The 13602-nt window shown below is 38.8% G+C and overlaps 1 protein-coding gene across 2 annotated transcripts in view; it reads left to right on the top strand.

Moving 5' to 3' along the window:
* The window catches only part of PRKG2 (protein kinase, cGMP-dependent, type II), a 188493-nt gene that overhangs the window by 115174 nt on the left and 59717 nt on the right, over positions 1 to 13602 (top strand). For both annotated transcript variants that reach the window (XM_006875069.1, XM_006875068.1), the window contains exons 13-14: positions 3048 to 3137; positions 8092 to 8233. In XM_006875069.1, the coding sequence (XP_006875131.1) occupies positions 3048 to 3137; positions 8092 to 8233 (232 nt within the window). The remainder of the gene's footprint in view (positions 1 to 3047; positions 3138 to 8091; positions 8234 to 13602) is intronic.

Raw genomic sequence — 13602 nt, 5'->3', positions numbered from 1 at the left:
TTTTTTTCTTTCTGAGTTTTATATATGTTGTTTCATTGCCTTCTTGCCTGCCTGGTTTCTGCTGAGAAATCAGAGCTTAGTTTTATAGATTCTTCTCTGTGGGTAATTTTTACAATTCCTGAGCTGTTCTCAAGATTCTTTCCTTGTCTTTAGTTTTGGAAATTTTGATTATGGTATGTGTTGATGATTTTCTTTTAAGGTCTATACTGTTTGAGGATTCATCCAGCTTCTTGGATGCTTATCTTCTAGTCTTTCATGATGTTAAGGAAGTTTTCTTCCAACAACTCTTTGGCAATTTTCTCAGTGGTTGTTATTGTTTCTTCTTGTTCTGGAAGTCATGGCTTCCCACATAACTCTTAGGCTTTCTTCGGATTTTTTCATTTCAGTTTCTGATTGTTCTTCTAGCATACTAGTATTGAGAGATTTATCTTCAAGCTCACTAATTCAGATTTATACTGCATTGAATCTACGCCTCTGTACTTTTAATATATTGTCCATCTCTGAAATCTTAGTGTTAATCTTTTGGATTTCTATTTTCAGGTTTTGTAATGTTTCAAAATTTGTATTCATTTTGTCTGTTTGTTCTTTTAGTGTTTTCCTGAATTCGTGTAAAGTTTTTTTGTGTATTCATTGCTTTCTTCTATCTTTCTGTCAATCCTTTGAAGACATTTAAACATCATTCTTTAAAATTATTTTTCAGTTATTTCTATTACCTTGTCATCCTCAGAAATGTTTTCTTGCTCTGCAACTTGGTCATTTGCTTAAGCCATTCTCTCTTCTTTCTTCATGTGGGCTAAAATTGTCTGTTGTCTCTGGGATATTGTGGTATTGGCATATTTTTATTTAGTTAATGATTGTATATTGATGTGTTCTTAGGCTCTCAATTGTCTCTTGTTGGTGTAGCTAGAGAATGGAAGTGTGTATTATCATTCTTATTTGCTGTCCATGTACTTCAGTTTAGGGTGGGTTTGGCTGGTGTTAGCTGTTGTCTATCATTGATCAGGTGATATTGACTCTTGCCCATTATGGGTAGATTTACAGAGGGTCTGGTTGTGACTGGGTTATATAGGAAAGCTTGCTATCTCCTGCCGGTGGGAAAGAGAAAACTTCCCCCCCCCCCACACACACAAATTGAATAAACAAACAAGTAACTAACAATGAAAAGAGAAAAGAATAGAAACAGGTAACAACATTAAAAGAAAATAGTAACTATGCCGTAAAAAAAGGACAGGGAAATGGAGCTATAGATGAAAAAAGTAAGAAGAGAGAGAGAGAAAAAAAAGGACAATTTAAAAAACAAAACAAAAAACACTTAGAAAAGCTAGGTAGAGGGAAGATGAAATGAGAAAGAAAACATAGAAAGTAGCAAAGAAAGATCAAAAGAGAAAAAAATATGAGGGGACATGAGAAAAAAAAAAGAAGGAAAAACAAAAGCAAAGATAGAAAGGATAAAATTCAAGGGAATGGAAAGAGTAGAAGGAAAAAAAGAATAAACAAATAAAAACAATGAAAAAAACAAAAGAAAAAAAAACCCAAAAAACTCACAAATCCAAACAAACAAAAATTGCAGCTGTTGGATCCTGAGAGGAGAGAACTATGGGGGTGGGAGGGGGGGGAAGGAGGGGGGAGCAGATCCTGCAAGCCACAGAGCTCACAAGGAATGTAACAACAGAGTGCTTGGCCCTAAATGGAGTTCCTGTTAAACTTGTTATTAATTAGTGAAAGCCATTGATGGACCTGGTTTCAATGTCTTTTAGGATCACAGGGCATCTGGGGGCATGGTGACTGGTTAAATATTTGTATAGTGACTCTGTGGGTTCTGGAGGTCTGGAGCCAAGCCCACCTTAAGCCAGGCACCAAAAGTGGCACACCAAAGTGGTCTGGCTGGCCCCTGCCTCCCACTGGTGTGGCTTCCTATCATGTGGCTCAGAACTCCTGGAGTGTGGGGTCTATACTGGAGTTGGCACTCTTCTAAACTATTCATTCAGTCATTCATTTAATCCTCCTCGTACACCAGTAAAGTTAGGATTGTCCTCATGATACCATAAGAAAACAGAAAGTACTTTGCTAATAAGTTTCTGATCTAGAATTCAAGCTCGGGCAGCTTGGTTCCAGAGCCTCCTCTCTAAGCATTTCACTAGATTGCCTCTTCTATCATGATGTGGCTGCTTTACTGTATTTAGCTTGGCTATGGTGGAAGGGAGTGGCAGGGCCTCCATCATTAAGACCCAGGAGCTGATTTTACCTAATGCTGAAATGGGCTGCTTCATCCAGTCCTCCTTCATGATTGAGTTTGACATTCCCCCAGTTTTGGGGAATGCCACCAGCTGAGGGCTGGAGCTTAGTCTGTTTCTGGTCATTGCTCTTAGCCAAAGAGAACCATTCCACCCAAGGCTTTGCCCTCTTTCCATGGATATACTGCTTAAATGATTGGCTGAGCAGGTGAAGGGTGTCCCAGCAGAGACTTGAGGTTAACACTTTCTTTGCAAGTAGTTCACAGCCTAACTCTTCCAGTGCCCAAACTTGCCTCCTTCCTCCCTCATGGGTGTTGTTCTCAGTGTATTCTGTACTAAATTTACTGCCTAGAATTCTCTGTTTCCAGGGGAATTCAGCATAAATAAATCAACTAGTGAACATAAGACAGGAGCAAGAATAACTATTATGCAAGGCAGGAATTAAAGGAGTTAGAATTCCATTATAGAGTTTTTGGAAAACAAGAAGGTACATTTGGTAGGTGGGACAGCAAGCAGCTATTTCAAGAAAATAGCTGTTGAGCTTGACCTTGAAGAATGGATAGCCAGAAATGGATCGCTGACATTTAGTCCCTGAGAATGGGGGCAGTCTAAGGAGATGAGATCAATATAAGCAAAGGGGAGGCAGAAGAAGAGATCAATGTACACTTGGGGAGAGTCCCAATGTAGTTTTAGGATATGTATGTAAGATGGGGAAGAATTGTTCAAAATGCTATTGATGGTGTATTTAAAGCACATTAAGAGAATTTTAAACTAGATTCCTAATGATGACCATGTTTTTGTCTGTCTTCACAGATTGTATCGTACTTTCAAGGACAATAAGTATGTATACATGCTTCTGGAGGCCTGCTTAGGTGGGGAGCTGTGGAGTATTTTAAGGGACAGGTAATGAAAAAGAGTTTTTCTAACCACACTTGGTCAAAAGCACCTGAAAGATTATTTAAAGAGTCATGATGGAAGCTGTTAGAAAATGATTATAAGGAAATACAATCATTTGATAAATAATAATGAGGGTTTCTTAGGTTTCATTACACTAGTGTCATAAAAACCCCATAGGGGAATCATGATCATCCCACTTTTAGGTGTTAAAAACTCCCTGTGGTTAATACAAAGCAGAATCAGGAGATACACCCAGATGTTTCTGATTCTATATCTCTTTCTAGCAAGTTCTTTAAGAAATGGGGTGTGCTAAAGGCCTCATTGAAAACCAGAGTAAAATGTCTGCAATGGTTAACTTTTACAGAAGGACAATCAAAGCCACAGATCTTTACTGAGTATGAAAACAGTAAAACATATAAGCTTTACTTTTGACAAGTTTAGGTGCTTGCTTGGGGAGGGATATGATGTATGCAATTTAAAAATGTGTTATTATTTAAGTTAAAAATTAATACTGAAAAAGAAGTTGGCAATTTACAATTGAATGCCAAATGAGTGTTGTTAGATAGTAAGTTTAGAGGAAGAGAGAAATAAGAAAATTGACAGTAGAGGAAGGATGGAACTAAACTCTAAAAATACACAATTTTAGCAAAATAGACAGGAAGAGAAACTGATATAAGAAGAAGCAGAAAAGTTGGGATATTATCAGGCTCCTTGTAGATACAACAGAGCACCTTAAGTAGAGATAAAGAAAACAGAAAAGGAAATGGAAAAGTAGATTGAGTGTAGCTTGTGGAGATGAATGTCAGGCTGATACATTCAGACATGATTACCTGGGTCAGTGGTTCTCCGCCTGAGCTGCATATTATAATCATACAGAAAACTGTCTTAATGTTGAAATGCTGGGTCTTAACTCCAGAGATTATGATTCAAGTTTTCTGGGTTTGAAATCCAGAAAATGACTTTTCTGAAAAAGTCCTTCTCACCAATTTGAATGTACTGTCATGGTTGAGAATCAGTCATCAAGGCAGTAAGAAGCTTTTTGAGAATCTGATAAGATGAATGTGTTATGTAAGGAACATACACGTACTCATCATCATTTATTGCCTCTCTCTTTATCCACCATTTCACATTTATGACAATAGAAAATCATCTACTATCATCTATTTTGTGCACTAATGAGGAGCTGAGGTTTGTGATGGGGAACAAGGTCAATGGAGGCCCAGGGAAATTGGTATTACTACTGGATGGAGTAACCAGGCTGATTGCATGGTGAATGCAGGCCAGATGGACAGCTCTAAGGAGGCAGGGGTGACTGGGTCACATAAGGAAGAAGCAGCAACTAGGGCCACAGAAGTCAGGTAGAGGACTCTCTTCTTCCAAGGAGACCTTTCTGCCACCTCCACAACTTCTGCCCAAAGGCCTGGAAGCAGCCTGCCACTGAGACTCTTCCCAGACACCAGTAGAGTGGGAAGGTAGTAGAGAGACAAAGTGCAGGGGTTTGTGCAGAAGCCTGAAGTGCAGTCAGATAGTGATTGGCCCCTGATGCTCTGGAGACAGAGCCATCCCCAACCACTACCAACACTTTCCCCAACCCTGGAGGCTCTGAAGGAAGTTGCAGGGAAATCATGATAGGGAAAGGGGGCCTGCCCCACTATATCCACAGAGGTGCCTTATCCACACAAGGGTGCCTGATGAGCAGTAAACCAAAGATAACCAAGTAAACCAAAGATAACCAAGTAAACCAAAACTTGAAATCTACTATAATGCCAATTTTTGCATCATGATCTTGTCTTTAGAACCTAACCCTGGGGATAAATAAGAAATAATAGTCCTGTTGGGTGGAACTTATTGAAGAGACTTTGATGGTAGTTGGAAAAGCATAGTTATCTTCCATCTTTGCTTCAAAAGCAATTCTATTTAGAAAAATCTAAATCTACTTAGAAAAGTCCTACTTATTAGGATAGCACTGTGGCTCGGTATGATAAACACTGACTGGAAACCACAAGGCTGGCAATTTGAACCTATCAGTCACTCCACCAGAGAAAGACGAACGTTTCTACTCCCACAAACCTTTACAGCCTCAGAAACCCTGTACAGGGTCATTGTGAGTTGGAATCAACTTGATGACACTTAACAGCAACAACAAGTGCTGCTAACTGTTAAGCAGTGTACTTGATGCTCAAAACCCCTGTGAAGTGAATAGGAAACTCATTTTGTGGATATGGATTGTGAGATTTGGAACATTTAAATAACTTGCCCAATAACACAGTAAGTGAAAGCAGCAGGATTCCAACCAAAGTTTTCTCCTTCTAAACCACACTCTTATTTAAACCATGGAGTCACTTTTTAAGAACTCATTGTGTAAGATGTTACACAGTGCTTATCAGTAGACAAGAGATCAAACAACATATTGCATTAAGCAAATTTGCTGCACAAGACCTTTTTTAAAGTGTTGAAGAGCAAAGATGTCAGCTTGAGGACTAAGGTGTGCCTGACCCAAGCCATGATATTTTCAGTCACCTCATATGCATGCAAGAGCTGGACAGTGGATAAGGAAGACCATAGAAGAATTGATGCCTTTGAGTTATGGTGTTGGAGGAGAATATTGAAAGTGCCATGGACTGCCAAAAGAACCAATAGATCTGTTTTGGAAGAAGTGCAGCCATAGTGCTCCTTTGGAGGCCAGGATGGCTAAACTTCGTCTGTCATACTTTGGACATATTGTCAGGAGGGAGCAGTCGATGGAAAAGGATATCATATTTGATAAGGTGGAGGGTCAGAGAAAAAGAGGAAGACCCCCCAATGAGATGGATTGGCCAAGTGGCAGCATCAATGGACTCTAGCAGACAACAATACTGAGGTTGGCCCAGGATTGGACAGTGTTTCATTCTGCTATGCAAAAGGTCACTATGGGTTGGTACTGACTCAATGGCACCTAACAACAACAACAACAACAACAACAATGTGGTATCATTGATGACATCAGATGGATCTTGGCTGAAAGCCTAGAATACCCAAAAGATGTTTAGCTGTGCTTTATTGACTGTGCAAAAGCTTTTGATTGTGTGAATCATGACCAACTGTGGACAATATTGTGGAGAACGAGCATTCCAAAACATAAACCAAAAGGCAGTTGTTTCAACAGAACAAGGAAATACGTAATGGTTTAAAATTAGCTCAGGTGTGCATCAAGGTTTTATTATTTCACCACAATTACTCAGTCTCTATGCTGAGCAAATAATCTGAGAAGATAGATTATGTTGAGAAAAACATGGCCTCAAGCTTGGAGGAAGACTTATTGACAACCTGCAATATTTAGATGATACAACCTTGCTTGCTGAAATTGAAGAGGATTGAAAATACTCACTGATGAAGATCTAAGATCACAGCCCTTTGTATGGGTTGCACCTTAATGCAAAGAAAGCAAAATTCCTCACACTGCACCAACATATAACATCCATGTAAATGGAGAAGAGATCAAAGTTGTCAAACACTTCATTTTTCTTGGATCAACCATCAGCACTCATGGAAGCAGCAGTCAAGAAATCAAATGACATAATGTATTAAGCAGATCTGCTGCACAGACCTCTTTAAAGTGTTTAAGAGGAAAGATTCAATTTTAAGGACTAAGGTGTGCCTGAACCAAGCCATGGTATTTTCAGTAATCTCATATGCATGTGAAAGCTGGACAGTGAATATGGAAAACCATAGAAGAATTGATGTATTTGATTTGTGGAGAGTAGGAGGGTATTAAAAGTACCATGGACCACCAAAAGAACAAACAAATCTGTGTTGGAGGAAGTATAGCCAGAATGCTGCTTGCTTAGAAGCCAGGGTGGTCACACTTTGTTTTGAATATGTCAGACATGTTATCAGGAGGGACTATTCCCTGGAGAAGGAAATCATGCTTGGTAAAGTGGAGGGTCAGCAAAAGAGAAGACCCTCAACAAGATGTATTGACACAGTGGCAGCAGTAATGGGCTCAAGCATAGCAATAATTGTGAGGTTAGCACAGGACTAGACAGTGTTTTGTTCCGCATAAGATCACCATGAGTCGGTACTGACTGGACATCACCTAACAACAACAATATGATCAGAAATCAGTGTACCAAACAGGAAAGTATCACGGCATCATGGGTTGGGTTATTGTTACATGACATACAAGCAAAAAATGAAAATGATCACTTATGTCTTTTTTGACTTGTGCAATAAATTACAGAAGTCAGGTTCAGACTCTGTTGAAATAGTTGCATTTTCTCCAGAGTTTGCCGTGTATGTTCAAATAAATGTGTTTGTTTTCTTATGGTTGTTGTTGTTATTATGTGCCGTGGAGTCTGTTCCGACCCATAGAGACCCTGAACAGGGTTTCCGAGGTTGTAAATCTTTACAGGAGCAGAAAGCCTCATCTTTCTCCCGCGGAACAGCTGGTAGTTTTGAACTGCTGATCTTGTGGTTCGCAGCCCGATTCATAACCACTAGGATACCAGAGCTCCATATCATATTTTTCAATGGTACATGTGATTAATAGAAATAATTATTTAGAGGTAAACATTTTTAGTTTAGTGATAAAATTCTTGTTTGCCTCAGGTGCTCTGACCCCTAGTCTCTTTATGATTAGCAAACAACCTAATTTATTGGAAGTATAAAATTCTTTATAGTGCTTGTTGGTGGTGGAAAGTGCCATCAAGTTCGTTCTAACTCATAGTGACCCTGTATAGGGTTTCTGAGGCTTTAAATCTTCGCAGGAGCAGAAAGCCTCAGAGTAATTGGAAGATTTGAAGTTCCAACCTTGTGCTATGTGGTTAAGTGCTTATCCTATAGTGCCATCGTACTCTCCTTTTTAGTGTTGATGCTCTGCCAAACATTTATATTAACAACTTATCAGTACTGTGATCAGCACCTCAAAAAATATCGAAGATTAGCATTCATAGAATTAACAGGGAACACGTTATCGTTGCAGGGGCAGCTTTGATGAACCCACTTCCAAGTTCTGTGTAGCTTGTGTGACAGAAGCATTTGATTACCTGCACCAACTAGGTATTATCTACAGAGACCTGAAGCCAGAAAATTTAATTCTAGATGCAGAGGGTTACCTTAAATTGGTAAGACAAATTCTCTAACTTACAGTATCATATGAGATCTTTCCAAACACAAGATGTATTATCATTGCAATTTTCTTTTTCATTTGGGCACAGCTGTTATTGTTCGCAAGGGGGAGGCTATGGTCTTTGAAATTAGCAATATTCTACCTTTATTCTTAGAGCAATATTATGGCTACAGTCTTTTAGTACAGAAACTTAAATGTTCCAGCCATATTTGTGTGGCCTGCTGAGCATTCACATAATGGAAAATCTTTAAGATTAAATTTTTGTTACTACTTTTGTTAAAAAAATTTTAACTAAGTTTTGATTCCTGGTCACAAATGATTAAGCATTGGGTCACTAATCAAAAGCTGGGTGGTTTGAACCCACCAGTGGCTTTGAGGGAGAAAGATGAGACAGTCTGCTTACTAACCATTTACCTCAGAACAATTTTGTAACTATGTAGCCTCAGAACCCTAAGTGATCAATTATGCTCTATCCTGTAGGTTTGTTGTGATTTGGGGTCAACTCCATGGCAGTAGATGATTTGGGATTTATAGGAATTAGCTGTATGAATAAAGAAAGAAGATAGCATGGCTCCTTTCTCAACATATTTACACTCAATATAGGGAGAGGTGATAAGCAATAGTACCGCTGACCATGGGCTTAGCAACCCAGTGCTTATCCTGCAGTGTCAACAGCACTCCAAGTTAACTTTAGGAATTACATTTATTATATGTAATTGCTGACATATCTCTCTCCATGTCAAAGAAGTGGAATCAAAGATCTTCCAAGTGAAATCTGGTCAACTTTCAAAGAACATTGTGATTTATTCAAGCTTCATTTTGTTCATGAAAGATAGCTTTGAACACTGGCACAGAGCTAACATAAGACCTCAATCATGTCTCCTCTTCATGATTCCTTCATTAGTTTTGTATATTGCAGCTCTCTGTCAATACCCATTTGAACAGTCTTGAAATAAGACCATCATGTGGGAGGCAGGGTGCCCATTAGGTTCATCTTTTCCTTTTTATTACGTTTTTAAGAAAATCAGATATCATGTTCATTATCTATAAACATAGAGGTCAATTAGTAAGCCCCCTGTTTGTCATTGAACCATTTTGTCAACTAGCTAAATCAAGGGAAATTATTAAAACCTTAAGAGATTAAAATTAAATACTGAACGTTGACTATATCAGACTACCCACACCAATGAGTTGTTTCCAACTCATAGGTACACTGTAGAACAGAATAGAATTGCACTGTCAAGTTTCTTTATAGAAACAGATTTCCATATCTATTTCCCAAAGAGTAGTTGATGGGTTTCACAAGCTTAACCATGATACCACCAGTTTGTCTTATATATGAGACTAGATATTCTAAAACCATAGCATTTTCAAAACTACTGGATAACATGAAAAGCAGAACTACAAATACTGAGTTTACAAGAAAATATGGGGGATTTCTTTGAGGCTGGAAACCATATTTGATCATTAGTGAAGGATAGAAATAAGGCAATGGAGGCGTAAGCAGTTTGTTAGACATCAAGCAGTTCTAGGTGGCTTAGTTGCACCCTCTAGGAATGGGAGGCTCTGCTTTGAACCTGGTCAGTGTGGAAAATTGAATCAGAAAACATTGCATAAAACCAGAAACCACACACATTACAGTCTCCGAGAAATACAAATTAAGAAAATAATCAAATTTATGCAAATAAAATATATGCATGGAAGCATGTTTTTCTTAGTCTCGGTTCTTGATAGACTACAAAAAGAGTCTCCTCTAAGAATTCTTGTCCATAGGCTGGTCCTTATTGAAGACTTGCATGTCCACTTTCCCTGGAGAAAGGCACTTTCAACTTAGTGCACCAAAGATACCTGTGGTACCTTGCATTTCCTTGATATGACTTTTCTATCTAACATCTTAATTCCCACCAAATGATTCGTTAAGACTGTTTAAATAGGGTATACAAGACTCTAGCATTGGTACTGGTTAGTTTTGCCATCATGGTATGTTTAAAAGGAGCCATCTGAGAAGCAGGAAGAGATGACCCTAGGACCATCATGCAAGAAGAGCATGAGATCCTTACATGGAAAAGCAGCAACAGCAAAGATGGTGTCAAAGGCAGCGGCATGAAGAGACAGAGAGTATCTTTGGGCTTCTAGGCTCATGGACTGTGTAAAGTTGAGTGCCCATGGGCAGGAGGCTGTCTTGCAGAATGAGCCCTTTGGGCATTTACAGACTTTTCAAAATAACTTTGTAACACTTAACTGACCAAGCAAGAGGCTGAAAGGCCACATAGCTGAGCGTCCAAAGACAAGAGCATGGTATTCCTGCAGTACAGCAGGGAAGACACGTTCATCACTGGAAAACTGCTGCATCCCGAGTTATTTCTGAGCCTGAATTATACTATTTACTTCCTTAATAAAACCCATAATCATGAGTGTTGTTCTGCTCAGTGGGGCCATTTAAATGGATTATCTATCTAGCCCAGATGTGAAGAAGAGCGCTGTGGGAAGGATGATTGGAGTCAGACTAGGATTAAGAAGGTTGTAGGGTGGAGGCATATGTGACTTCTGCTTCATAGGAAGTTGCCTTAGACTGGTTTTTAGTTTGATTCTCCTTCCTCCTTGTGATGTCAGAGAACTCAGACACGGCCTCTACATGATTTTTGCAATATGTTAAGATACAGTTCAAGGGAATACAGCGTCACATTAAAATGGTAATAACCATTCAAGAGGGAAAAGATAGCATAAGCATTAGTTAGCAAAAGCAAAAAGAGCGGAAGCAGACATAAATGCTTCATATATTGTAGTGCTCAAATACAGAATGCAAAATAAGTACTTCTAACACTCACCTACCATTTTGTTATACTGTGATGTCCTGCATGTTGCTGTGATTCTGGAAGCTATGCTACCGTTGTTTAAAGTAATAGTAGGATCACCCATGGTGGACAGGTTTCAGTAGAGCTTCCAGACTATGACAGACTAGGACACAGAGGTGGACTACTTCTGTTTGGTGAGTCACTGAAACCTTATGAATAGGAGTGGAACATTGTTGGAAACAGCACCAGAATATGGAAACATTATGAATAGAAGAACATTGTCAGATAAAGTGCTGGAAGATGAACCCCTCAGGTAGGAAAGCACTCAAAATACAACTAGGAAAGAGCTGCTTCCTCAAAGTAGAGTTGACCATAATGATGTGAGTAAGGCAAAGCTTTCTGGACCTTCATTTGCTGATGGGGCACAACGCAAAATGAGAATAAATAGTTGCAAATATCAATTAATAAAGAAAACATAGAAAGTACATAGTATGAATCTAGGAAAATTGGAAGTTGTCAAAAAGGAAATGGAATGCATAAAGATCAATATCCTAAGCATTAGTGTGCTGAAATGGATTGGTGTTGACAGTTTTGATTGACACAATCATATGGTTTACTATGCAGGGAATAACAAATTGAAAAGAAATGGTGTCATATTCATCATGAAAAATAACATTTCAAGATCTGTCTTGAAGTACAATGCTGTCTGTGGCAAGATAATATCTCTATGCCTTTAAGAAAAACCAGATAATGCCAACAATATTCAAATTTATGTAACAACCACTGATGCTAGTGATGAATAATTTGAACATTTCTATCAACTTTTGCAGTCTGAAATTGTTTAGACATGCAATCAAGATGCATTGATAATTACTGGTGATTGGAATGCAAAAGTTGGAAACAAATAGGAAGGAAAAATATGGCCTTAGTGATAGAAATAATACTGGAGGTTCATGATAGAATTTTGCAAGACCAAAACTTATTCATTGCAAATACATTTTGTAAACAACATGAACAGTGACTAGACATGTGGACCTCTCTAGATGAATTATACAAGAACCAAATTGACTACATCTGTGAAAAGAGAAAATGAAGAAGCCTAATAATATTATCAGTCAAAACAAGCTTGTTGTTGTTTTTAGGTGCCATCAAGTCGGTACCGACTCATAGAGACCTTATGCACAGCAGAATGAAAAACTGCCCTATCCTGGGCCAACCTCACTACTGTTGCCATGCTTGAGTCCATCGATGCTGCCACTTGGCCAATCCGTCTCATTGGGGGTCTTCCTCTTTTTCTCCTACCCTCCACCTTACCAAACATGATATCCTTCTTCAGTGACTGGTGCCTCCCGACAACATGTCCAAAGTAGGAGAGATGAAGTTTGGCCATCTTGGCCTCCAAGGGATACTCAGGCTACACTTCTTCCAGAACGGATCTGTTGGTTCTCTTGGTAGTCCATGGCACCTTCAATATTCTCATCCAACACTTTGCAGAACAGACTATCAATGGATTATATGCAAGTTCAGGCAAAAGTCGAAGAAAATGAAAGTAAGACCCTGGGAGTCAAAGTATGCCTTTGAATATATCCCACCTAAATTTAGAGACCATCTCAAAAACAGTTTTGATGCATTAGACACTAATTACCATAAGAGGTGAGATATGACATCAAGAGTATCATACAGGAAGAAAACAAAAGATCACTAAAAACAAGAAGGAAAGATAAGACAAAAAATGGATGTCAGAAGAGATTGAAACTTGCTTTTAAGTGTAGAGAAGTTAGAGCAACTGGAAGAAATGAGGAAGTAAAAAAGTTGAACTGAAAATTTCAAAGGAGCTGTTCAAGAAGGCCAAGTCAAGTATTATAATGAAATGTGTAGACATGGAGTTAGAAAACCGAAAGGGAAGAACACACTCAGTATTTCTCAAGCTGAAAGAACTGAATTAAAAATCAAGCCTCAACTTACAATATTGAAAGGTTCCATGAGTAAAATATTGAGCATTGCATAAAGCATCAAAGGAAGATACAGAGTCGCTGTATCAAAAAGAAATAATCAGTGTACAACCATTTGAAGAGCTATTATAGGATCAGTAATCGGTGGTACTGCTCCATAGACTCCTGTTGATCTGGAGATGAGAGAGAGAAGAGGAAGGGCTGGTTGGTCCAAAGTGTGGTGAGACCTGGGGACTCCTGAGCCCATGGACAAGGACATAGCCATGGAGGGCTAAAGCTAAGAGTAATGCATTCAGCTGATATGAAGTGAGGGGAGGTGCACAAGAACGCTCAAATTTGTAGATATTACCCTTTCGACTTAGCTTTGATGGCTAGATGATCAGAACTGAACTAGAGAAAGATTTAAAAAAATCTTTAATAAAGGAAACAAATATAAATTGGTGCAATTTGATGAACTTTACCTATGCTTATGGATGTAGTAGCTCAAAATAACAACTGAGAGGGATGGAGTCTTCACATCAAGGATTCCCTCTGTATACAAGGTAAATAGCGACAGGCAACTTAGACACTGGCTACATAAAATGGGTTGGGCTATAAAGGCACAAAGTGACTGGCTT

This window comes from Chrysochloris asiatica, unplaced genomic scaffold (genome assembly GCF_000296735.1).
Source record: "Chrysochloris asiatica unplaced genomic scaffold, ChrAsi1.0 scaffold00311, whole genome shotgun sequence".
Taxonomy (NCBI): domain Eukaryota; kingdom Metazoa; phylum Chordata; class Mammalia; order Afrosoricida; family Chrysochloridae; genus Chrysochloris; species Chrysochloris asiatica.
Note: the sequence above shows the minus strand (reverse complement) of the source record. Positions and strands in the feature narration are given on the sequence as shown.